The following is a 26,634-nucleotide window of genomic DNA, read 5'->3' on the forward strand; positions in this document are numbered from 1 at the left end:
AAGTCGGCCTAAGTTTCCCCTCCCTCCCCCGGCCGCCCGGCCTCCAATCGGGAGGCCGCTTCCGCCCCCGTCGCGCCCTCATTGGCGGGGACCTTCCGCCCTCGCGCGCCTATTGGAGGGGCGCGCTCGCCTCTCTGTTTCCATTGGCTCGGCCGCCCGTCGCTCACCCGCCGCCGGCCGCCCGCCCGGGAGGGGAGGGGGCCCCGGAACGGGACGAATCGGAGGCGGGCGGCCGCTTGGCCGGCTTCCCCTTCCACCTTAGCAACAGCGGGGGCCTCTCCCTGACGGGCGGCCCTCTCCGCCAATGGCGGGGGACACGGCGTTTTAAAAATAAACCCGGCCCGGCCAATGGGGAGGGAGCGGGAGCCGCCAGCCCGGGCACGTGACGGTGGCGAGGCGGCGAGGCCGGGCGGGGGGCGGGGGAGGGGTTGGCTGCCTCACGTGACCCCCGGGGGGTCGCGGGTTCGAGACCCGGCCCGGTGACCCGGCCCCGACGGGGGCCGCAGAATCGTCGGGGAAAGGGATGGGAAAATGGACCCACCCACTTGGCTTCCACAGACCTAACTTGTGTATCTCTCTGTCTCTCTCCCTACGTCTCCCTCCAAAAACTTCTCACTCTAGGCTTCGAGGCTCCCCATCACCTTGCCCCCTCCTAATAATAATGTTGGTATTTGTTAAGCGCTCACTATGTGCAGAGCACTGTCCTAAGCGCTGGGGAAGACCCAGGGGAATCAGGTTGTCCCACGTGAGGCTCACAGTCTTCATCCCCATTTTGCAGATGAGGGAACTGAGGCACAGAGAAGTTAAGTGACTTGCCCACAGTCACACAGCTGACAAGTGGCAGAGCTGGGATAAACCTCTCCTCCCTTCTCTCTTTCCACTGCCCACCCCGCACGCTCCTCTCCTCTGCCGCCCACCTCCTCACCGTCCCCCGTTCTTGCCTATCCCACCGTCGACCCCTGGCCCACGTCCTCCCGCAGGTCCTGGAACGCCCTCCCTCCTCACCTCCGCCAAACTCATTCTCTTCACCTCTTCAAAACCCTACTTAAAGCTCACCTCCTCCAAGAGGCCTTCCCAGACTGAGCTCCCCTTCTCCCTCTGCTCCCTCTACCCTCCCCCTTCACCTCTCCGCAGCTAAACCCTCTTCTCCCCCCTTTCCCTCTGCTCCTCCCCCTCTCCCATCCCATCCCCTCAGCACTATACTCGTCCCCTCGACTGTATATATCTTCATTACCCTATTTATTTTGTTATTGAGATGTTCATCCCCTTGATTCTATTTATTGCCATTGTTCTTGTCTGTCCGTCTCCCCCGATTAGACTGTAAGCCCGTCAAAGGGCAGGGACTGTCTCTATCTGTTACCGATTTGTCCATTCCAAGTGCTTAGTACAGTGCTCTGCACCTAGCGCTCAATAAATACTATTGAATGAATGAATATGTGCGTATAAATTGATTTATCTACTTACCGAAGATGGTGATGGCATTTGTGAAGCGCTTACTAATGATGATAATAATAATAATGTTGGAATTTAAGTGCTTACTAATGATAAGAATAATAATAATGTTGGTATTTGTTAAACACTTACTATGTGCTGAGCACTGTTCTAAACTGAGGTAATAATAATAATGTTGGTATTTGTTAAGCGCTTACTATGTGCAGAGCACTTTTCTAAGCACTGGGGGAGATACGGGATCATCAGGTTGTCCCACATGAGGCTCTCAGTCTTCATCCCCATTTTACAGATGAGGTCACTGAGGCACTGAGAAGCTAAGCAAGGTGCCCAAAGTCACACAGCTGACAGGTGGTGGAGCCAGGATTAGAACCCATCACTTCTGACTCCTAAGCCATGACCTCTGACTCCTAATGATGGCATTTGGTAAACGCTTACTATGTGCATAACAGTGTTCCAAGCACCGGGGGGATACAAGGTGATCAAGTTGTCCCCCCATGGGGCTCACAGTCTTCATCCCCATTTTACAGATGAGGTCCCTGAGGCTCAGAGAAGTGAAGTAACTTGCCCAAAGTCACGTAGCTCACAAGTGGCGGAGCGGGGATTAGAACCCATGACCTCTGACTCCCAAGCTTGTGCTCTTTCCACTGAGGCACGCTGCTTACTCTAGGTGCCAAGCACTCTTCACTCATTCACTCGTATTTATCGAGCGCTTACTGTACGCAGAGCACTGTACTAAGCCCTTGGAAAGTACAATTGGGCAGATACACAAGAACATAGGAATTGTATATGCTGGTGAGCTTCTGTGTGCATGGAAGGATGGGCCCTGTACATGCAGGTGAGCACGGGTAGGGAGGGGGAGCACAGGTATTGGACTGTATCCAACCTGATCCACCTTGTATCTACCCCAGTGCTTAGAACAGTTCTTGACACACAGTTAGCACTTAACAAGTACCATAATTACTATATTCATTCATTAATTCAATTGTATTTATTGAGCGCTTACTGTGTGCAGAGTACTGTACTAAGTGCTTGGAAAGTGAAATTGGGCAACAGATAGAGGCAATCCCTACCCAACAACGGGCTCAAGTCTAGAAGGCGGGAGACAGCAAAACAAAATAAGCAGACAGGCATCGATACTATCAAAATAGAGAAATAGTTTATATATACAAAATTAGTAAAATGAATAGAATGATAAATATGTACAAATATACACAAGGGCTGTGGGGCGGGAAAGGGGGTAGAGCAGAGGGAGGGAGTCGGGGCAATGGGGAGGGGATGAGCTGAGGAAAAGGGGGGCTCAGTCTGGGAAGGCCTCCTGGAGAAGGTGAGCTTTCAGCAGGGCTTTGAAGGGGGAAATGTGATTGTTTGGTGGATTTGAGGAGGGAGGGCATTCCAGGACAGCAGTAGGACGTGGGCCGGGTCGACGGCAGGACAGGCTGTGAACGGGGGACGGTGAAGAGGTTAGAGGAGGCAGAGGAATGGAGTGTGCGGGCTGAGCTGGAGAAGGAGAGAAGGGAGGTGAGGCAGGAGGGGGCCAGGGGATGGACAGTTTGGAAGCCAAGAGTGAAGAGTTTTGCTTCATGTGAAGGTGGATAGGCCACCACTGGAGATTTTTGAGGAGGGGAGTAACATTCCCAGAGTGTTTCTGTAGAAAGATGATCTGGGCAGCAGAGTGAAGTATAGACTGAAACGGGGAGAGACAGGAGGATGGGAGATCAGAAAGGAGGCTGATGCAGTCATCCAGTCGGGCTATGATGCGAGATTGTACCAACAAGGTAGCGGTTTGGATGGAGAGGTAAGGGCGGATCTTGGCGATGTTGTGGAGGGGAGACTGGCAGGTTTTGGTGACGGACGGAGAGAGCGCAGTCAAGGAGGACACCAAGATTGCAGGCTCGTGAGACGGGAAGGATGGTCGTGCCGTCCACAGTGACGGGAAAGTCAGGGAGAGGACAGGGTTTGGGAGGGAAGATAAGGAGCTCAGTCTTGGACATGGTGAGTTTGAGGTGGCGGAAGGAAATCCAGGTGGAGATGTCCTGAAGGCAGGAGGAGATACGAGCCTGGAGGGCGGGAGAGAGAACAAGGGAGGAGATGTAGATTTGGATTGTCACCTGCGTAGAGATGATAGTTGAAGCTGTGGGAGCGAATGAGTTCACCAAGGGAGCGAGTAGAGATGGAGAACAGAAGAGGGCCATGAACTGACCCTTGAGGAACCCCTACAGTTAGGGGATGGGAGGGGGAGGAGGAGCCCACGAAGAAGACTGAGAATAATAATAATAATAATGTTGGTATTTGTTAAGCGCTTACTATGTGCCGAGCACTGTTCTAAGCGCTGGGGTAGACACAGGGGAATCAGGTTGTCCCACGTGGGGCTCACAGTCTTAATCCCCATTTTACAGATGAGGGAACTGAGGCACCGAGAAGTTAAGTTCGAATCCCGGCTCGGCCACTTGTCAGCTGTGTGACTTTGGGCAAGTCACTTAACTTCTTGGTGCCTCAGTTCCCTCATCTGTAAAATGGGGATTAAGACTGTGAGCCCCACGTGGGACAACCTGATTCCCCTGTGTCTACCCCAGCGCTTAGAACAGTGCTCGGCACATAGTAAGCGCTTAACAAAAACCAACATTATTAAGTAACTTGCCCAAAGTCACACAGCTGACAAGTGGCAGAGCCAGGGTTCGAACCCATGACCTCTGACTCCAAAGCCCCAGCTCTTTCCAGTGAGCTACGCTGCTTCTCTAGAATGAATGAAAGGCCAGAGAGATGAGGAGAACCAGGAGAGGACGGAGTCCGTGAAGCCAAGGTCGGATAAGGTGTTGGGGTGAAAGGGATGGTCAACAGTGTCCAAGGCAGCTGAGAGATCGAGGAGGATTAGGATAGAGTAGGAGCCATTGGATTTGGCAAGAAGGAGGTCATGGGTGACCTTTGAGAGGGCAGTTTCGGTGGAGTGGAGGGGACGAAAGCCAGATTGGAGGGGGTCCAGGAGAGAGTTGGAATTGAGGAATTGGAGGCAGCGAGTGTAGATGACTGGCTCTAGGAGTTTGGAAAGGAAAGGTAGGAGGAAGGAGGAACAGTGGGGTCAAGAGTGGGTTTTTTAGGATGGGGGAGACGTGGGCATGTTTGAAGGCAGAGGGGAGGAAGCCACTGTTCTAAACGCTAGGGTAGATAGAAGGTAATCAAGTTGTCCCACATGGGGCTCACAGTCTTAATCCCCATTTTACAGATGAGGTAACTGAGGCACAGAGAAGTTAAGTGACTTGACCAAAGTCACACAGTTGATAAATGGCGGAGCTGGGATAAGAACCCACGACCTGTGACCCCCAAGCCTGTGCTCTTTCCACTAAGCCAGCTGCTCCCACAATTATGGTACTTGTCAATAATAATAATAATTATGGCATTTTTTAAGTACTTAGTATATGCTGAGCACTGTTCTAGGGGCTGGGGTAGATACAATGTAATCGGAGTCCCATGTGGGGCTCACAGTCACAATCCCCATTTTATAGATGAGGTAACTCAGGCACACAGAAGTGACTTGCCCGAAGTCACACAGCTGAAAAGTGGCAGACCCGGGATTAGAACCCATGACCTTCTGACTCCCAGACCTGGGCTCTATCCACTAAGCCACACTGCTTCTATAAATATAATTGATTTATATTAATGTCTGTCTCCCCCTCTAGAGTGTAAGCCCGCTGTGGGCAGGGAATCTCTGTTAATTGTTATATTGTACTCCCCCAAATGCTTAGTTCAGTGCTCTGCACACAGTAAGCGCTCAATAAATACAACTGAATGTGCAAATGCACTGTGTTCTCTTATTGATTCTCCACATCCTTACATATATTTTACTCCCCCAGGCGCTTAGTACAGTGCTCTGCACACAGTAAGTGCACAATAAATGCGATCGATTGATTCTTTACCTCCGGCTCCCATCAGCTGCTCGTTGTCGGAAGAGGAGAGGTGAGTTGAGGAAGGCTTCCTGGAGGCGTGACCCTTGCAGGGTTTCAAAGGAGGGGAAGGTGGTGGTCTGTCAAGTGTGAAGCGGGAGGGAGTCCCAGCAGGAAGGAGGATGTGAGGAAGGGGCTGCAAGTGAGTAAATTGGTGTCAGAGGAGCGAGGCGATCATTGACTGAAGTGTGAAGGCTGGGTTGTAGGGGGAGAGGCGGAGGTTTGAGTAATAATGATAATGTTGGTATTTAAGCGCTTACTATGTGCAGAGCACTGTTCTAAGTGCTGGGGTAGATACAGGGTAGTCAGGTTGTCCCACATGAGGTTCACAGTCTTAATCCCCACTTTCCAGATGAGGTAACTGAGGCACAGAGAAGTTGTGACTTGCCCAGTCACACAGCTGACAAGTGGCAGAGCCAGGATTCAAACCTATAACCTCTGACTCCCAAATCCATGCTCTTTCCACTGTGCCACGCTGCTACAAGGGTGAGAGCTGATTTAAGGGTCTTAAAAGCCAACACGCTGAAGCCTCTGATGGCTGTGGAGAGGAATGGTCATTCACTGGAGGTTTCTGAGGAGGAGGGAGCCAGGTATGAAATGATTTAGATAAACAGTCTGGGCAAAAGAGCGATTTAAGGACTGGAGAAGGGACAGTCTGGAGGCAGGGAGGCGAGCGAGGATGCTGATGCCTACCTTCTGAAGCAAGCTTGGCTTAGTGGAAAGAGCACGGGCTTGGGAGTCAGAGGGTGTGGGTTTGAATCCCCACTCTGCCCCTTGTCAGCTGTGTGACTTTGGGCAACTCACTTCACCTCTCTGTGCCTCAGTTCCCTCATCTGTAAAATGGGGACTAAGACTGTGAGCTCCACGTGGGACAACCTGATCACCTTGTGTCTACCCCAGAGTTTAGACCAGTGCTTGGCACATAGTTAAGCACTTAACAAATACCATCTTTTTTCTAGACTGTGAGCCCATTGTCAGGTAGGGATTGTCTCTGTTGCCGAATTGTACTTTCCAAGTGCTTAGTACAGTGCTCTGCACACAGTAAGGGCTCAAGAAATAAGACTGAATGAATGAATGTTTCCAAGAACACAGAATTGTAGGCGCTCAGTCCGGCACTCTGGGAAAGAGTGCCCAACCAGGATTGAGGAGTGTTGCTTTGCTCATCAAAACGTGCCCACCTATAGGAGATCTCTAACACAGGTATCCGGGACCAGTCTCTGGATCAGATCGACCGGATCGTCCTGGACCGGAGTGTCCCTGGAGCGGGTGAACCGGATCGTCCAAGATCAAAGTCTCCCTGGAGCGGGTGGACTGGATCTACCCAGACTGGCATCTCCCTGGAGCGGGTGGACTGGATCGACCCAGACTGGCATCTCCCTGGAGCGGGTGGACTGGGTCGACCTGGACCGGAGTCTCCCTGGAGCGTGGTGGACTGGATGGTCCCGGGGCCAGGCTCTCCCTGGCGTGGCCTGCATGGATCTCCCCAGAGGGGAGGAGATGAACTTATATTACTTCACCTTTCCTGTTGTTTGCCCTTCGGAGGACCAGGGACCTGCCCAAACTCTCATCTTCTGTCTTCTTTTTCCCCAGGGTTTGGTACAGCGCCAATAAGTACTATATACTACAACCCCCAAAGTCGCCCAGACTGACCCAGACTGACCAGCTGTTCTGGGGCTGGAGGCTCCAGACCAGAATTCCCTGGCCCCCAAGAGAGCCCTACTTCCTTCTTTGAGAGCTGCCTCCCAGCAGCTACCTTTAAAACGCAGCAGCCCCCAGTGCCCTGAGGCAAATCGATCAATCAAGGGTTATTTTTTTCCGAGCACTGTGTGTTGAGGAGGGATATACAATAGAGTAGATTCACTCATTTCTTTCAAATGTATTTATTGAGCACTTACTGTGTGCAGAGCACTGTACTAAGCTCTAGGGAGAGTACAATGTAACAATAAACAGACCCGTTCTCTGCCAACGAGTTTACAGTCTAGATGCGATCCCTGCTCTCAAAGAACTCACAAGAAGCAGCATGGCCTAGTGGAAGGACTTGGTTCTAATCCCGGCTCCACTACTTTTCTTGTGTGTGTCCTTGGACAACTCACTTCACTTCTCTGTGCCTCAGTTATCTCATCTGTAGAATGGGGATTGAGACCGTGAGCCCCAAGTGGGACATGGATGGACTATGTCCAACCTGATTATTTGGTACCGACCCCAGTGCTTAGTGTGGTGCCTAGCACATAGTAAGCGCTTGACAAATATCATAAAAAGTTTACTTTGCTGTCTGCCCGGGGCCGGGCCTAGTCACCATCAGAAAGAGAAAGGGCAGTGGAGCTGACCCCGTGTGATCCGGTCAGGCGTGACCCGGTCCTGGACCCGGCCCAGGACCTGATGATGTCCAGGCGGTCCCGCTCCCTCTGCTCCCTCAGAATGGCAGCACCGGCCAGATGGCAGCCCAGGCTCGAAGCCACCCGGAGACGTCTTGTCACCTGGCCCATGGGGTCCGGGGGCCTCGATGCTGCAGGTAAGAGGATGGTGGGGGGGGGGGGACACAGGCAGCCCCCAAGGCCATTCCAGAAGCCACAACTGGGGGACCCTTGAATCCCCAGCAAGTTGGGAGGGAGCACAACGTGCCAACTGGGTTCAGACTTTATTACCCTGGGACCCAGCAGGGGAAGAGCCAGCTCAGCACCCAGGCCAGCAGGCAAGGCTTCGCCTTCCCCTAGCCCTCCACCCCTCATCCCCATGCCACAACTGTCCATCATACCATCTCCTCCTCCTGCACCTCCCCAACCCAGAATGCCATGACCTGTGAATGGCCAGGGCCCCAGGCCCTACATCTCAGCTTTGGTGCCAGCAGGAACGTGGGTCTCACCAAGGCAGAAAGGCAGGCGCGGCCAGCCCTGCGGCCTGGCGTCCTCCTGGTGCCATACTGAGCCCGGGGTGGGGGAGGGCGGGGAAAGGAGGCACCCAGGTGTGCCAACAGCCAGTGGGAACACCCACCATCCCGCCTGGGATTGGCCCTGGACTTTGCCCGAAATTCGGGTACTGCCACCACCCTGGGGGTAGCAGGGATTCCCGGCCTTTGGCCGATCCAGGTCGGGGCTGAATCACTGGATGGATCCCGGCGAGCACGGGGCACCCCACAGGTCTGGACTGAGAGGGCTGGGCAGGTGGGCTCACACAGCAGGTGTCTAGACCCTGGTGCTTATTCAAAATTGACCACACCAACCAGGCGGGTGGAGGCAGCAGGGGAGTGGGTAGGGTGGACAGTCCCCCTTCTCCCCAGAGCTCCAAGTCGACCAGGGAGGAGGGGGCAGGCTTGGACTCTGAGCCGTTGGCCTCTGCAGTGGCGGGAGCCGCTGCGGGGCCGGACCGCGTCAGGCAGGCAAACGCCGACCAAGAGGAAACTGTCCCCACCGGGACTAGCTGAAAGCAACCCCCGCCCGGCCCGGGGTGGTCGGGGGTGCGCTCCGTGGAGGGACTGCAGATGAGGCGAGGCCTCGGCGACCCGCGGGTCACAGCTCAGAGTCGGCGTACATGCCGTTTATCAGGTAGTCCACCTGCGTGTAGTCCTTGCGCTCGTAGCTCTCGTAGGCCTGCACGGCCAGCAGGATCAGGGCGGCCAGCAGGAAGACCAGCCCCAGCAGTAGCACCCCCACCAGCAGACTCTTGTCCACTGCTTCCTGCCGGGGGGGCCCCAGGGCATCCAAGAAGGGGCCGTCTGAGAGTGGGGGGCCACGGGTCGGGGACCCCGTGGAGACGGGGGAGGCTTCTGGGGCTGTCCCCGGGCCGGGCGCTGAGCTCGCGGAGGGGGAGGCCAGTGCGGGGGTCCTGGGCCCGGGGGACAGGAGCCAGGAAAGAGAGGTCAGAGTCAACGCTGGGGTCACCTGGGCCGGAGTGGCAGAAGCCCTCGGACTAGAGGAGCCGCGTGCCTCAACGGGGGCCCCCGGGGAGGGCCCGGGGCCAGTGGTCCCAAGCCAGGGGGCAGCAGGTGGGCTGCCGGAAGCCGGGCCGCTCGGTGCCTGGCCGGCGGAGGACGTCACGCTGGCAGAGGATGTCGTACCAGTGGGTGCCGTGCTGTATGGTGCTAAGGGACTGGATGCCGGGCTATTCGATGCCAAGTGGCTAGACGTCACGCCGGCAAGCACCGTGCTGTTTGGTGCCACGGGGCTGGACGTCGTGCCACTGGATGCAGTGCTATTGGGTGGCATGGGATTGGATGTCGTGCCATCGGACGCCGTGATGTCTGGTGACAATGGGCTGGATGTCGAACTGTTTGGTACTGTGTGGCTGGGTGCTGTGCTGGGCACCGTGCTGGTGGGTTCTGTGCTGTTTGGTGCCATGCTGGTGGATGCTGTGCCATTGGTCGCCAGGAAGACCTTGTCACTGGGTTGGGGCTGGGAAGGAGGCCGGGCCGAGAAAGAGGTCCCGGGGGAGGGCTGGGCAGAGGTCCCAACTGTGGGTGAGGAAATGGGAGAGGCGGCCCCCTGCCCCAGTCCTAGGGAGAGTTCGGCGGAGGGACTCATGGCACTGGGAGTCTTAGTGGGCAGCTGCAGGCCGGGCCCCGGTGTCCCCGTCTGTGACTCCCGTCGGCTGCGGGCCACAGAAGGGGGCAGCACGCTGCCATTCCTTCCCCGGAACTCGGGCGCTGCAGGGAAAGGTGCAGTTAGGAGGGGCTGCTCCTCCCCTCCCCACCTATCCCTCCCACCCATCCCCCCATGGCCTAAGGCCGGCTGCATCTGGAGGGTTCGACTTTCCCAGAGGCTGAGGCCCTGTCCAGCCCTGGCATCCAGCTCAGTAATCCCCGAGGCCCCACGGTCAGGGTCATGCAGGGAGATGGGGTGAGCTGGGATGAGACAGAAGAGAGAGGGCAAGAAAGAGGGCTGGGGGTGGGGTGTGTGTGTGTGTCGGGGGGAAAATGGGGGCAAAGAAGGAACTTGGCAAACTTGCACTGGGTACAACCCTCCAGCCTGCTAGATGGTGATTGCCCCAGGCTCAGCTTCCCTCTGCCCCCCACTACCACAATCCCAGGCTCTACTGAGCACCCACTGGGGGCCGTGGACTGTACTGGATGACCAGTCCAAGGCCGGCCCAGAGAGGAGGCTCCGGGCAGCGGGAGAGACCAGCTCCTTGGGGGGTGGGGGGGCCCTGACTGGGCCGGGGCCTGGTCTGGGTTCCACATTAATGGGCAGGGGTGCAGGAGTGCAAGGGTGGCCCGACCTCATTCCGCCTCTCAGCCACCTGGGCTAGGCAAGTCATAAGCTGCAGAGGAGGGGCATAAAGGACACGGGAGCGATCTGGGAAGGACCACCCTGCCAGGACACACACGCACATGCACACGGGTGGCTTCTGGTGGCCACTGCTCCAGGCTGGACACATCCCGGGACCCTGGAGAGTAGAGTTCAGGACTGCTGGGCCTGGGCTGGGTCTGCTATGGGCACTCATCGGGCACACGACGGATACGCATTGGGCACACACTGCGGTCGGGAACAGCAAGCACGCTTCCAGCCGAGGGCTCAGGGAGTTTGGGGACATGGTTCCTGGCGGTGAGTATCCTTACCCGGCTGCGGCAGGGCGGGGCCGGGCGGGGTCCCGGCCGTCCGACATCTGGCCCCTTGCGGGCACGGCAGCAGGGTACAGCGTCCCGGGCTCCCCGGGGACCAGCTACACAGGCGCTCCCCTGCAGATGCAAAAATCCACCAGGGCTTGACAGTCTGGCACATCGAGGGTGGTCAGGCCCGGGCTCCTTGCCCTGCACCATCACCCAGAACCCCATCCCGATCGCTTGGGACCTCCCAAAAGCCCAGGGATCCCCTCTCCTTTATTCAGGACTCCTCCCTAATCATCAGGGACTCCCTTCCCCAGTCACCTGGGATCCTAACGGGAGAGGGTCCAGGAAAGGCCCTCTTTTCCTCATCTCCCACTCCTTTCTGCGTCACCCTGCCTTGCTCCCTTTGCTCTTCCCCCTTCCCAGCCCCAAAGCACTATGTACATAGCTGTCATTTTATTTGTATTGACGTCTGTCTCCCCACCTCTAGACTGTGAGCTCATTGTGGGCAGGGAATGTCGCTGCTTATTGCTGTATTGTACTTTCCCAAGCGATTAATATAGTGCTCTGTACACAGTAAGCACTCAATAAATATGATTAAACATGAGAAGGCCCAGCGTGGTCCAGGCAGGGAAACAGCAGGAGTCGGGGGGGCTGACCTCTCCCTCCCTGGCGATCCTGATGCCCGCCCGCCACTCTGCCGCCCCCTCCCCATCCCAGCCATCCCTCTCCACTGGGCCCTGATGACCCCGGCTCACACCCTTCAGCCAGACCCCCTTCACGGGTGCCCCGGTGACCCCAGCTCACCCTCCTCCGCTGGATCACCCACCCCCACCGGCGCCCCGGTGGTCCCCGGCTAACCCAGACCCCGCACCCTCGGCCACCACCACCCCAGTGACTCCGGCTCCCTGTGCCTCGAAGTGGGCTCACCTGTCTGGGCTGGACCCCTGCCTCGGCCCCGACACGCTCGTTGGCAGGGCCGCTCGCCCCCGCTGGGCATCCAGGCCAGCAGGGGCCCCCCGCTCATGGCTCCAGGGGGCGCCGGGCTTCCCGACAGCGGCGAGGCCACGAAGGAGACGAGCACCACCGCCATCCACATCCTGGCAGCCCCGGGGGCAGCCGCGGCCACAGTCAGCTCCGGCCAGCTACGATGGACCTGCGGGATGGGACTGTTCACGGTGGGCGTTCTCTGGCCAGGTGGGGGGGCGCCGCAGTCCCGGAAGACCGGCAGCCACCTCCCCCGCTGTTGTCCCCCCGCCATTCCTCGATCCCCGACCCCCAACCCGGCGAGCCTGGGGGCAGGACGCCACGGCAGCAGCTCGCTCACTTTGGCTGTTTCCCAGAGAAGCAGACGCATCCCAGGACACAAATAATAATAATAGTATAATAATTAGGGTGTTTGTTAAGCGCTTAGTATATGCCAGGCACTGTACTAAGCGCTGGGGTGGATACAAGCAAATTGTGTTGGACATGGTCCCTGTCCAAGGTGGGGTTCACAGTCTTAATCCCCATTTTGCAGATGAGGTAACCGACACACAGAGAGGTGGAGACACTTGCCCATGGCCACATAGCAGACAAGTGGCGGAGCTGGGATTAGAACCCATGACCTGATTCCCAAGTCCAGGCTCTATCCACTGAGTCATGCTGCTTCTCAGTCCACGCCTTGCCTCCCCTGGTCCAGGGGCTGCCAGGGTGGCAGCAGAGACCGGGGCTGGGTGCAGAGCCCACCCACTCTCAGGGGCGCAAGGGTAGGTGTGGGGGCAGCAATTTACAAGATCAACTAAGGCGTGATGGGAGGGGCCTCGGCCCCCACTCTTCCATCTTTCTGGGCGGTCCCCAGATGACCCTGGGGGGTTTGCTGCTGGCTGGAGATTATCAGTCGATTTATCTGAGAACATTACTGGGGTGTCCACTCTGTTGCTCCACTCTCCTAGGCCCTCATCTTTCACCACACGTAATCAAAAGATCTGTTTTACTACCTTTTGTGCAGGGAGGAATCATGTACTGGTCCTACCGGACACCCACCCTCATGCTGAGGGATGAACCAGCCCACAATCCTGACTCTCCTCCAGCAACCCAATACAGATAATAATAATAATAATAATGATGGCATTTGTTAAGCACTTACTATGTGCCAAGCACTGTTCTAAGCCCGGGGGGTGGGGGGGAGGAGATACAAGGTAATCAGGTTGTCCCTCGAGGAGCTCACAGTATTAATCCCCATTTTACAGATAACTGAGGCCCAGAGAAGTTAAAGTGACTTGCCCAAAGTCACACAGCTGACAAGTGGCGGAGCGGGATTAGAACCTATGACCTCTGACTCCCAAGCCTGGGCTCTTTCCACTGGGCCACAGTGCTTCTCACACCACAATCCACAGCCCTGACTCTCCTCCAGTAGCCCAACATGGACCATTTGACACTCTGGATTCTCCCCTCGCCATCCCTGACTCTCCCTAGTAACCAAACACAGACCACCCCACACCCGACTCTCCCCCCGTGGCCCCCCACAGACAACCAACACCTCAGGCTCTCCCGCAGGGAACCGGCGCAGACCAAAAACGTTCAGGCCGGGTTTCCCCACTCCTCGAGAAACTCCCATCCACCTATATATCAAAGAAAAATTCCTCACCATTGGCTTTAAAGCAGTCCTTGCTCCTTCTTACCTCACCTTGCCACCCTCCTACTACATCCCAGCCTGCACACTTCCCTCCTCTAATGCTGTACTCGATCTCGCCTATCTCACCGCCAATCTCTTGCCCACCTGTGGCCTGGAATGCCCTCCCTCCTTGAATCCGACAGACAATTACTCTCTCCCCCTTCGAAGTCTTATTGAAGGCACATCTTCTCCTGACTAAGATCTCCTTTCCTCTTCCCTTCTGAGTTGCCCTGACTTGCTCCCTTCATTCATCCCCCGCTCCCAGCCCCCCAGTCGCCCTGCTCCAGTCTATTCTTCACTCCGCTGCCTGGCTCATCTTCCTGCAGACACGATCTGGGCGTGTCACTCCCCTTCTTAAACACCTCCAGTGGTTGCCTATCGACCTCGGCTCCAAACAAAAACTCCTCACTCTAGGCTTCGAGGCTCTCCGTCACCTTGCCCCTCCCTACCTCTCCTCCCTTCTCTCTTTCTACCGCCCACCCCGGACGCTCCGCTCCTCCGCCACCCACCTCCTCACCGCCCCTCGGTCTCGCCTATCCCGCCGTCGACCCCCGGGCCACGTCCTCCCGCGGTCCCGGAACGGCCTCCCTCCTCACCTCCGACAAACTGATTCTCTTCCCCTCTTCGAAACCCTACTTTAAACTCATCTCCTCCAAGAGGCCTTCCCAGACTGAGCTCCCCTTCTCCCTCTACCACCCCCCCCTTCACCTCTCCGCAGCTAAACCCTCTTTTCCCCCCATTTCCCTCTGCTCCTCCCCGTCTCCCTTCCCCTCCCCTCAGCACTGTACTCGTCTGCTCAACTGTATATATTTCCATTACCCTATTTATTTTGTTAATGAAATGTACATCGCCTCTATTCTATTTAGTTGCCATTGTTTTTACAAGATGTTCTTCCCCTTGACTCTATTTATTGCCATTGTTCTTGTCTGCCTGTCTCCCCCGATTAGACTGTAAGCCCGTCAGAGGTCAGGGACTGTCTCCATCTGTTGCCGACCTGTTCATTCCAAGCGCTTAGTACAGTGCTCTGCACCTAGTAAGCGCTCAACAAATACTATTGAATATGTCCATAGCTGTGTTTTATTTATATTAATTTCTCTCACCCTCTAGACTGTAAGGTCATTGTGGGCAGGGAACGTGTCAATTTTTGTATTGTACTCTCCTAAATGCCTAGTACAGTGCTCTGCACGCAGTAAGTTCTCAATAAATAAGACTGAATTGAAGTGATTACCCTTCAACACCTCAGACTCTTCCCGCTCCATGTGACTCTTCCCCAGTGACCCAGCATGGACCATCCCACCCTCCTGACTCTCCCCTCTCCATCTCCGTCTCTTCCCCAGTGGCCCAGCAAGGACCATCCCACAGTCCCGACTCCAACCCGATTTGCTTGTAACCATCCCAGCACTTAGTACAGTGCCTGGCACATGGTAAGCGTTTAGACTGTGAGCACGTCATTGGGCAGGGATTGCCTCTGTCTGTTCACGAACTGTACATTCCAAGCGCTTAGTACAGTGCTCTGCACAGAGTAAACGCTCAATAAATACTATTGAATGAGCAAATACCCTTATTATTATCTTCTGCCTCCCTGACTCTCCCCCAGTGAACCAGCAGGGACCATCCACACCCCTGCCTCTGCCCCAGGGCCCCAGCCTGAAGCAGCGTGGCTTAGTGGAAAGAGTCCGTGCTGGGGAGTCAGAGGTCGTGGGTTCTAATCCCTGCTCCGCCACTTGTCTGCTGAGGGATCTTGGACACGTCACTTCTCTGGGCCTCAGTGACCTCATCTGTAAAACGGGGATTAAGAGATGTGAGCCCCACGTGGGGCAATCTCCCCCAGGGCTTATAACAGTGCTCAGCAGATAGTAAGCACTTAAATACCATCATTACTATTATCATTAGCCACAGGTCGAGCACTCTCCTCCGAGGGAAATGGACACCAACAGGAAAGCTCCGGCGACCCCAGAGATCCCTGGAAAGGGAAGCAAAAGGGGCGGGGGCGGCCCCCGGGGGGACCCCCCGGGGGGGCCCGACCTGCCCACCACCCCCTCCCCAATTCGGGCAGGGCAAGGCGTTGCAGCCAAAGGCCGCTGGACTGTGGACAGCCCCGCCCGGGCAGGGGGGCGGCTGGAGCCGGGCCCGGGGGAGTCCACCTCCCAGCCCCGCTCCGGGGCGCGCCTGCCCTTTTCGGGGCTCTTCCCGCCGCCCGGCAAGCCGTGGGCGCTCAGCACAGCGCCCTGCACGCCCTGGGAGCTCAGTCCAGCGCCCTGCACGCCCTGGCAGCTCAGTCCAGCGCCCTGCACACCGTGGGCGCTCAGTCCGCCGCCCAGCATCCCGTGTGGGCGCACAGTAATAATAACAATAGTAATAATGGCATTTAAGCGCTTACTATGGACCAAGCACTGTTCTAAGCGATGGGGGAGGCGCCCAGCACGCCGTGGGCGCTCAGTCCGCCGCCCTGCACACCGTGGGCGGTCAATCGAGCGCTCAGCACACCGTAGGCGGTCAGTCCAGCGCCCTGCACACCATGGGCGCTCAACCCAGCGCCCGGCACGCCGTGTGGACGCTCAGTCCGCAGCCCGGCACCCCGTATGGGCGCTCAGTATATACTGCTACCTGATCGACACCCCCCCCCCCCCCCGGGCAACGCGTTCCTTTCCTTCCTCGCCGCCCACGCCCCGTCCGTCCGTCCGTCCGTCCGTCCGCCCCCGGCGGCGAGGGGGCCCTACCCGGGGTGTGGCGGGACGGCCCGGACCCGGACCCGGAGGGGCGGCATGGCGTCCGCTGAGGAGAAGAGAGGAGAGGAGAACAGACCCTGCCCGGCCCTCGGGGACCCGCCACCGCCCCGGATGTGACGTCACCGGGCCCCCAGGCGCCACGTGCACAAGGGGCGGAGGGCGGGGTCAGAGGGAAGGGGGACGCCCACCGGAAGTTGCGTCACACCCCGCCGGCCCCGCCCGCCGAGGAGGCCTCGCGCCCTCCCTACCGGAAGTGGCGGCCGCTGAGGGGCTTCAGTCAGTCAGTCAGTCAGTCAGTCAGTCAGTCAGTCAGTCAGTCAGTCAGTCAGTCAGTCAGTCAGTCAGTCAGTCAGACAGACAGACAGACAGACAGACAGACAGTCAGTCACTCAGTCGCTCGTGTTTCTCCAGCGCTTACGGTGCGCACAGCACTGTGCTGAGCGCCTGGAAAGCAATAATCATCATCATCTTGGTATTTGTTAAGCGCTTACTCGGTGCGGAGCACTGTTCTAAGCGCAGGGGGAGATCCAGGGTCATCAGGTGGTCCCCCATGAGGCTCGCCGTCTTCATCCCCATTTTACAGATGAGGGAACTGAAGCTCAGAGAATAATAATAATAATGTTGGTATTTGTTAAGCGCTTACTAGGTGCCCAGCACTGTTCTAAGCGCTGGGGGAGATACAGGGGAATGAGGTGGTCCCACGTGAGGCTCACGGTCTTCATCCCCATATTACAGATGAGGGAACTGAGGCCCAGAGAATAATAATGTTGGTATTTGTTAAGTGCTTACTATGTGCGGAGCACTGTTCTAAGCGCTGGGGGAGATCCAGTGTCATCAGGTTGTCCCCCGTGAGGCTCGCCGTCTTCAGCCCCATTTTGCAGATGAGGGAACTGAAGCTCAGGGAATAACAATAATAATAATAATAATGTTGGTATTTGTTAAGCACTTACTATGTGCCCAGCACTGTTCTAAGCGCTGGGGTAGATACAGGGTCATCAGGTTGTCCCACATGAGGCTCACAGTCTTTATCCCCATATTACAGATGAGGGAGCTGAGGCGCAGAGAACAATAATAATAATGTTGGTATTTGTTAAGCGCCTATGTGCCGAGCACTGTTCTAAGCACTGGGGGAGATACAAGGGAATCAGGTTGACCCACATGAGACTCACAGTTTTCATCTCCATTTTCCAGATGAGGTAACCGAGGCACCGATAAGTGACTTGCCCAAAGTCACACAACTGACAGGTGGCAGAGCCGGGATTAGTGAAGTGACTTGCCCAAAGCCACATAGCTAACAAGTGGCAGAGCTGGGATTCAAACCCATGACCTCTGACTACCGGCTCTTTCCCTGAGCCACGCTGCTTCACAGTTCAGCAATAAAGAGAGACATTCCCTGCCCACATCAGGCTCACAACCTAGAAGCAGGGGAGACAGACATCAAAGAAGGAAACAGGCATCAATATAAATAAATGGAATTATGGATATAATAATAATTATGGTATTTGTTAAATGCTTACTATGTGCAAAGCACTGTTCTAAGTGCTGGGGTGGATACAAGGTAATCGGTTGTCCCACGTGGGGTTCCCAGTCTTCATCCCCATTTCACAGATGAGGTAACTGAGGCCCAGAGAAGTGAAGTGACTTGCCCAAAGTCACACAGCTGACAAGTGGCGGAGCCGTGATTAGATTAGATATATACACATCAAAACAAGGAAACAGGCAATAATATAAATAAATAGAAATATAGATATGCACATATATACACAATAATAATGATGGTATTTAAGTGCTTACTATATGCAAGGCACTGTTCTAAGTGCTGGGGGGATACAAGGTGATCAGATTGTCCCATGTGGAGCTCACAGTCTTCACCCCCCTTTTACAGATGAGGGAACCGAGGCACAGAGAAGTGAAGTGACTTGCCCCAGGTCACACAGCTGACAAGTGGCAGAGTCAGAACCCATGACCTCTGACTCCCAACCCCGGGCTCTTTCCACTGAGCCACGATGTTTCTCAAGTACCGTGGGGCGAGGAGGGGGTAGAACAGAGGGAGGGAGTTGGAGCAATGGGGAGTGGAGGGGGAGCTGAGGGAAAGGGGGTCTGGGAAGACCTCTTGGAGGAGGTGAGCCTTCAGTAGGGCTTTGAAGGGGGGAAGTGTGGTTGTTTGAAGGGATTTGAAGAGGGAGGGCATTCCAGGCCAGAGGGGAGGGGAAGGGGGAAGAGCAGAGGGCAGGAGAAGGGGGAATGGGGAGGGGAAGAGGGGCAGAGGGAAAAGGGGGCTCAATCTGGGAAGGCTTCCTTGAAGAGGTGAGCTCTCAGTAGGGCTTTGAGGAGGGGAAGAGAGTTAGTTTGGTGGATTCATTCATTCATTCATTCAATAGAATTTATTGAGCGCTTACTATGTGCAGAGCACTGTCCTAAGCGCTTGGAATGGACAATTCAGCAACAGATAGAGACAATCCCTGCCCACTGTCGGGCTCACAGTCTAATCGGGGGAGACAGACGGACAAAAACAATAGCAATAAATAGAATCAAGGGGATGTACACCTCATTAACAAAATAAATAGGGTAACAAAAATATATGCAAATGAGCAGACGAGCACAGTGCTGAGGGGAGGGGAAGGGAGAGGGGGAGGAGCAGAGGGAAAGGGGGGGAATTCCAGGCCAGAGATAGGACATGGGTCCAGGGGTCGACGGCAGGACGGGCGAGAATGAGGCCCAGCGAAGAGGTGAGCGCTGGCAGAGGAGCAGAGTTTGCGGGCTGCGCTGGAGAAGGAGAGAAGGGATGTGAGGTAAGAGGGGGCGAGGGGATGGACAGCTCTGAAACCAAGAGTGAGAAGTTTATTTGATAAGGAGGTTGATAGGCCACCACTGGAGATTTTTGAGGAGGGTTGGTGACATACCCAGAGCCTTTCTGTTGAAAGATAATCCGGGCAGCAGAGTGGAGTATGGACTGAAGTGGGGAGAGACAGGAGGTTGGGAGGTCAGAAAAGAGGCTGACTTCTGTCCATGTCTTATACACCTCACGGGGTCCTTGGAAGTGAACAATAATAATAATAATAATGGCATTTATTAAGCGCTTACTATGTGCAAAGCACTGTTCTAAGCACTGGGGAGGATACAAGGTGATCAGGTTGTCCCACGTGAGGCTCACAGTCTTCATCCCCATTTTACAGATGGAGTAACTGAGGCACAGAGAAGTGAAGTGACCTGCCCAAAGTCACACAGCTGACAAGGGGTGAAGCCAGGATTAGAAACCATGACCTCTGACTCCCAAGCCCATGCTCTTTCCACTGAGCCACACTGCTTCTCAGTGTGGCCCAGTGGAAAGGGCCCAGGCCTGGGAGTCAGAGGTTCTGGGTTCCAAATCTGCCCCCACCACTTACCTACTGTGTGATCTTCGTTAAGTTATTTAACTTCTCTGTGCCTCACTTCTCTCATCTGAAAAATGGGGATTCAGTACCTATTCTCCCTCCTGCTTACTTTGTGAGCCCCTTGTGGGTCCTGATTATCCTGTATCTGCCCCAGCACTTAATGCAGTGCTTGGTACATAGTAAGTGCTTTAAAAAATACCACTGCTATTATTATTATTATTATTATTATTAAAGTCAGGGTGCTTTGGGAATAAAATGCAATATAAAATCCAGGAACCACTTAAGTGCAGTTATGAATATCCTTTTTTCTCCTCTTCCCTGTAATTCATAGAATTTATTGAATGCCTCATGTGTGCAAACTCTTAGTAGATACAGTCTAGCGGGGGAGATAGTGAAATAAATTTCGGACAGGAGGAAGCGATGAACTATAAAGATATGCACATGAGTGCTTAGGGGAGGGGTTGGGGATAGGTTTGGGTACAGGGGTGGGAGGAAGTGAGTTCCCAAGTGCTCATGTGTTACCAAAATGTTGAAGCAGCATGGCCTAGTGAAAAGGGAATGGGCCTGTGAGTCAAAGGACCTGGGTTCTAATTCCACCTCTGCCTCGTCTGCCATGTCTCCTTGGGCAAGACACTTCACCGCTCATCTACGTTGGCATCAAACGAAAACTCACCATTGGCTTTAAAGCACTCCATCACCTTGCTCCTTCCTATCTCTCCTCTCCTCTCACCTGCTACAACCCAGACCACATACTTCGCTCTTCTGGTGCTAAGCTTCTCCCTGTGCCTCCATTTCGCCTGTCTCGCTGCCGACCCCTGGCCCACGTCCTACTTCTGGCCTGGAACGCCCTCCCTCCTCAAATCCAGCAGGTAATTACTCTGCTCCCCTTCAAAGCCTTATTGAAGGCACATCTCCTCCAAAAGGCCTGCCCAGCTCCACTTTTCCTCATCTCCCCATCCCTTCAGTGTCAGCCTGACTTGCTCCCTTTGCTCTTCCCCCGGCATGAGCCCCATAGCACTTATGTATATATCTGTCATTTTATTTATTTGTGCTGATGTTTATTTCCCACCCTCTAGACTGTGAGCTTGTTTAGTGGGCAGGGATTGTCACTGTTTATTGTTGCATCATTCTTTCCCAAACATTTAGTACAATGCTTTACTCGCAGTAAGCATTTAATAAATACAATTGAGTGAATGAATTAATTAATAAATATCCGACAAATTTCCTCTCCCCGTCTTCAAAGCCTTATTGAAGGCCCATCTCCTCCAAGAAGCCTTCCCTAACTAAGCTCTCCTTTCCTCTTCTCCCAATCCCTTCTGCGTCACTCCCGTTATTTAAACCCCCTCCCAGCCCCACAGCACTTATGTACATAACTGTAATTTATTTCTTTATATTAATGTCTGTCTCCCCCTCCAGATTGTAAACTCATTTTGGGCAGGGAATATGTCTGTTGTATTGTTATATTGTACTCTCCCAAGCACTTAGTACGGTGCTCTGCACACAGTAAGCGCTCACAATAAATATGACTGACTGCCTGTGCCTCAGTTATCTAATCTGTAAAATGGGCATTAAATTTTAGTCCCTCCTACTTAGACTGTGAGCTCCATGTAGGACAGGGACAGTGTCCAATCTGATTATCTCGTATCTATCCCAGCTCTCAGTGCTGGCTTAGTGATCTTCCCCGCTCTAGGCTGTGAACTTGTTGTGGGCAGGGAATAATAATAATAATAATAATAATAATGTTAGTATTTGTTAAGCGCTTACTATGTGCTGAGCACTGTTCACTGTTAGATACAGGGTAATCAGGTTGTCCCACGTGAGGCTCACAGTCTTAATCCCCATTTTACAGATGAGGTCACTGAGGCACCGAGAAGTTAAGTGACTTGCCCACAGTCACACAGCTGACAGGTGGCAGAGCTGGCATTAGAACCCATGACTCCTAAGCCCATGCTCTTTCCACCGAGCCACACTGCTTCTCTGAATGCCACTGTTTATTGTTGCGCTTAATAATAATAATAATAATGATGGTATTTGTTAAGCACTTACTATGTGCTGAGCACTGTTCTAAGCATTGGGGTAGACACAGAGTAATCAGACTGTCCCACATGGGGCTCACAATTTTTAATCCCCATTTTTGCAGATGAGGTAACTGAGGCACAGAGAAGTTAAGAGACTTGCCCAAGGTTACACAGCAGACAAGTGGCGGAGCCAGGATTAGAACCCAGGACCTTAATAAATAGATTGAATGAATGGTTAGAACACAGGCCTGGGAGTCAGAAAGACCTGGGTTCTGATCCCGGCTCTGTCACTTGTCAGCTTTGGGACTTTGGGCAAGTCACTTCACTTCTCTGGGCCTCAGTTATCTCATCTGTAAAATTGGGATTAAGACTGTGAGCCCCACATAGGACAACCTGATCACCTTGTATCCCCCTCAGCGCTTAGAACAGTGCTTTGCACATAGTAAGTGCTTAACAAATACCATCATTATTATTATTATTATGTGCAGCTGAAAAGGCCAGTGTGGGGTCTATAGTCCTGGTCACATTGGGCACACAAAAAGGTGGTCCCTAGTGGTATGGTTATTTCTTTATTTGTTTGTTTATTTAGTTTAAAGATATTTGTTAAGTGCTTACTCTGTGCTAGGCATTATACTAAGGACTGTGATGGCTATAAGCTAATCAGGTTGGACAGACTCTATGTCCCATATGGGGCTAACAAGCTTAATCCCCATTTTACAGATGAGGAAAGTAAAGAAAGTGTCTTCTTCTGAAGTGGGAGGGAAGGGTTAGGATTCATTCATTCATTCAATTGTATTTATTGAGCGCTTACTATGTGCAGAGCACTGTACTAAGGATGAAAGATCGGGAGGACTGCTTTAGACATTTTGAGTTTGAATTCTCAAGCAGAACATCCAAACAGAGATATCTTAGAGGCAAGAGGAGATGTGGGATTGCAGGTCGGATAAGAGAGGTAGATTTGGGAGTCAAATGCACACAAGTATGCAAATAGATGAGTTTACCAAGACGGAGACTGTAAAGCGAGAAGAGGAAAGAACCCAGAATGGAGTCTGGGGGGAAGTGGAGAGGGTGTGGAGATGGGCGAGGGGCCGTTCCCAGTTAGAGGATGAGAGGCAGAAGATGAGCCTTCCCAGAGGTGGGAGGAAAACCAGGATAGCATTGGGTCAGCAGAACTGAGGTTTTTCCACAAGGAGGAAGGGAGTGGTCCATGGCGTCAAGACCATCAGAAACGTGGCAGCAGCATGGCCTAATAGAAAGAGCACAGGCCTGGGAGTCAGAGGACCTGGGTTCTGATCCTGACTCTGCCACTTGTCTACTATGTGACCTTGGGAAAGTCACTTCGCTTTTCTGGGCTTCAGTTATTACCTCTGTAAAATGGGATTTAAATCCTACTCCCTCTTTCTTAGACGGTGAGCCCCATGTGGAAGAGGGATTGTGTCTAGCCCGATTATCTTGTATCTACGCCATTGTTTAATACAGTGCCTGGAAGTAGTCAGCGCTTAACAAGTAACATTTTTTAAAAAGGGGAGAGATCAAATTGGATCAGGTCGGAATGGAGCCCTCTGGACTTGGATATAAGGAGAGCAGTCTCAGTGGCGGGTAGTCAATCAGTCAGACTGTAAGTCTGGTGTGGGCAGGGATTGTCTCTCTTTATTGCTAAATTGTACTTTCCAATTGCTTACTGTAGTGCTCTACACACAGTAATTGTTCAAGAAATACGTCAGTCAATCAATTTATTGAACACTTACCATGTGCAGAGCACTGTACTAAGCAACTGGGAGAGGACAACATAACAACAAACAGACAAGTTCAAAAGCCAGAGGGCAGGGGATTTAGAAGACGGTTGATGGAAGGGAAATCAAGGCAGTGAGTACACAGAGTGGAGAGAGACTAATAAGTGCTTAGTACAGTGCTCTGCACACAGTAAGCCCTCAATAAATAAAATTGAATGAATGAATGAATGAATGAATGGGAGATAAATCATGGAAGATTTCCTGGGAATCCCTCCCCCTTCATACTTGACAGAATATTCTCTTCCCCTTCATACTTGGCAGATCACTATCCTCCTCCTCTTTAAAGTCCTACTAAAACCATATCTCCTCCAGGAAGCCTTCCCTGACTAAGCTCATCTTCCCATCCTAGTTCCCCTCCTTTCTCTGCTATCTGTATGCTTGCCTTCAAAATAATAATAATGGTACTGTGTGCCAGGCACTGTACTAAGCACTCTTTCTCCCTCTCTGCAGTTTCATATTTCCTCCTGCCTTTGAGACATCCGTACTTGGATCTCCTCCCATCACCTCAAACTTAATATGACTAAAACTGAACTTCTCATCTTCCCACCCAAACCCTCTCCTCCCGCTCACTTTTCCATCACTGTAGACAGCACCACCATCCTTCCTGTTTGTAACCTTGGCATGATCCTTGACTCTTCTCTCTCATTCAACCCACATATTCATTTATTATCAAGTGCCATCGAGTCATTTCCGATTCATAGTGACTCCATGGATATACGTTCTCCAGAACGTCCTGTCCTCTGCCATAATCCGCAACCTTTCTAAGGGTTCTTCCGTTATCATTGTTATGGCCTCTATCAATCTAGCTGCCGGTCAGTCTCTTCCACGTTTTCCCTGGACTTTTCCTAGCATGAGTGTCTTCTCCAGAAAATCAATCCTCCTGATGATGTTTCCAAAATATGGTAATCCAAGTCGAGTCATTTAGCCTTCCAAAGATTTCTTTGGTTTAATTTGCTCCAAAATCCGTTTGTTTGTTTATCGGGCAGTCCCTGGTATACTCAAAAGCCTTCTCCAACACCACATTAAAGAATCGATGGTCTTTCTATCCTATTATTTCACTGTCCAGCTTCTGGATCCATATATTGTCACTGGAAACACCACAGAGTTGACAATTTCTATTTTTATGGCAATTGTTACATCGGCACATCTCATGACTTTTTCCAGGCTCTTCATAGCAAGCCTCCCTTACATTAATCTTGGGCATATTTCTTGGCTACTAGTTCCTTTATTATTGGTTATCGATCCCAGGAAAGAAAAATTATCAACTATTTCAATCTTGTCTCCGTCCACTACAAATGTGTTAAAGGTTCCAGTTGTCATGATCTCTGTTTTCTTGACATTCAAATATAGGCCCCTCTTTTGTCTCGGTTCCCTAACTTTTAATAATAAGCCCTTCAAATCTTCTTCACTTTCTGCTAGTAGGGTTATATCATCAGAATAGCAAAATGTTTATATTCCTTCCTCCGATCTTTACTCCCCTTTCGTCTTCATCCAATCCGACTTCTCTCATTAGGTATTTAGGTGTAAAGGATGAACAGATAAGACGATAAGATACATCCTTGTCTTACACCCTTACTGATGGGAAACCAATCTGTTTCTCCATATTCTGTTCTTATTGTAGCCTTTTGTTTGTCATACAGGTTCCGTATTAATGCGATTAAATGGTCCGGCTTGCGGTTTTTTCTTAATGTGCTCCAGAGTTTCTAGTGATCCATGCAGTCGAAGGCCTTACTGTAATCAATAAAGCACATGCTGACTTTCTTTTGATATTCTCTTGTCCTTTCAATTATCCAACGGACATCAGCAATAATATCTCACGTCCCTCGTTCTTTCCGGAATCCTGCTTGAACATCGGGCAATTCGCATTCCATGTAGGCCTCCATTCGACACTGTATAACTTTTAGCAGCACCTTGCTAGCGTATGAGATTAAGGAAACTGCACGATAATTGTCGCATTTAGTTATATCTCCTTTCTTCAGTATTGGGACCTAAACTGATCTCTCCCAATCAAATGGTCATTGAGTGGTTAGCCACACCTGTTGACATAATTTGGTAAGGACTTCAACCGACTCCTCTTCAGCTGCCTGAAACAGCCTGAAACCTACCAAATCCAGGTGCCTTATTTTTGGTGAGGTGGTGTAAAGCTGATCTAACTTCACTTTCCAGGATGAGCGGCTCTGATTCCAAAAGAACTTCTTCAAATACTTCTTGTATATTGCTATCCTGGGTGTATTCTTTCCATCTTTGATTCCGCTGGTATCCAAACTGTTACCACATTAATGTAAGCACTTGTCCTGTCCCGCCTTGATTATTGTATCACCTCCTTGCTGACCTCCCCACTCCAGTCCACACTCCACTCTGCTGCCCGGATCATTTTCCTTCAGAAACATTCAAACCATGTTTCCCCACTCCTCCAGAAACTCCAGTCATTTCTCATCCACATCCACATCACACAAAAGCTCCTCACCTTTGGTTTTAAAGCTCTCAATCCCCTCGCCCCCTCCTGCCTTACCTCACTACTCTTACTACAACCCAGCCTGCACACTTCATTCCTCTAATGCTAACCTTCTCGCTATACCTTGATTTCATCTATCTTGCCACTGACCTCCTGCCCATATCCTACCTCTGGCCTAGAGAAGCAGCGTGGCTTAGCGGAAAGAGCGCGGGCTTGGGAGTCAGAGGTCATGGGTTCTAATCCCGGCTCTGCCACTTGTCTGCTGTGTGACCTTGGGCAAGTCACTTAACTTCTCTGTGCCTCAGTTACCTCATCTGTAAAAATGGCGATTAAAAAATGTGAGCCCCATGTGGGACAATCTGATTACCCTGTATTTCCCCCAGCTCTTAGAACAGTGCTCTGCACATAGTAAGCACTTAACAAATACCATAATTGTTATTATTATTATTATTATAGAACACCCTCACCCCTCCTATCAGCCAGATAATTGCTCTCCCCCACTTCAAAGACTTATTGAAGGCACATTTCCCCCAAGAGGCCTTCCCTGACTAAGAGCTCCTCTCCTCTTCTCCCACTCCCTTCTGTGTCACCTTGACTTGCTGCCTTCATTCATCCTTCCTCCCATCCCCACACCACATAAGTGTATGTCTGCTATTTATTCATTCATGTAATACTAATGT

At 52.8% G+C, this 26,634-nt stretch overlaps 1 protein-coding gene across 1 annotated transcript; it reads right to left on the reverse strand.

Moving 5' to 3' along the window:
- Window positions 1-8,009: 8,009 nt before the first annotated feature.
- C3H11orf24 (chromosome 3 C11orf24 homolog) lies at window positions 8,010-16,409 on the reverse strand. Its single transcript, XM_029061535.2, has 4 exons — window positions 16,306-16,409; window positions 11,860-12,085; window positions 10,942-11,061; window positions 8,010-10,029 (listed from the first exon to the last, which is right to left on the reverse strand). The coding sequence occupies exons 2-4, from the start codon at window positions 12,026-12,028 to the stop codon at window positions 8,897-8,899; spliced, it is 1,422 nt and encodes a 473-aa protein (XP_028917368.1). The 5' UTR covers window positions 12,029-12,085; window positions 16,306-16,409; the 3' UTR covers window positions 8,010-8,896.
- Between the last annotated feature and the right edge of the window lie 10,225 nt (window positions 16,410-26,634).

Source organism: Ornithorhynchus anatinus, chromosome 3 (assembly GCF_004115215.2).
Source record: "Ornithorhynchus anatinus isolate Pmale09 chromosome 3, mOrnAna1.pri.v4, whole genome shotgun sequence".
NCBI classification, from domain to species: Eukaryota; Metazoa; Chordata; class Mammalia; order Monotremata; family Ornithorhynchidae; genus Ornithorhynchus; species Ornithorhynchus anatinus.

Excerpts from the sequence above, each read along its gene's own strand:
- C3H11orf24 (XM_029061535.2), bottom strand. The coding sequence starts at position 12,028 with ATGTGGATGGCGGTGGTGCTCGTCTCCTTCGTGGCCTCGCCGCTGTCG. Across the intron at positions 11,062-11,859 it reads CAGGGGTCCAGCCCAGACAG|GGGAGCGCCTGTGTAGCTGG; the intron begins GTGAGCCCACTT and ends TTGCATCTGCAG. Across the intron at positions 10,030-10,941 it reads CCCCGCCCTGCCGCAGCCGG|CGCCCGAGTTCCGGGGAAGG; the intron begins GTAAGGATACTC and ends CTTTCCCTGCAG.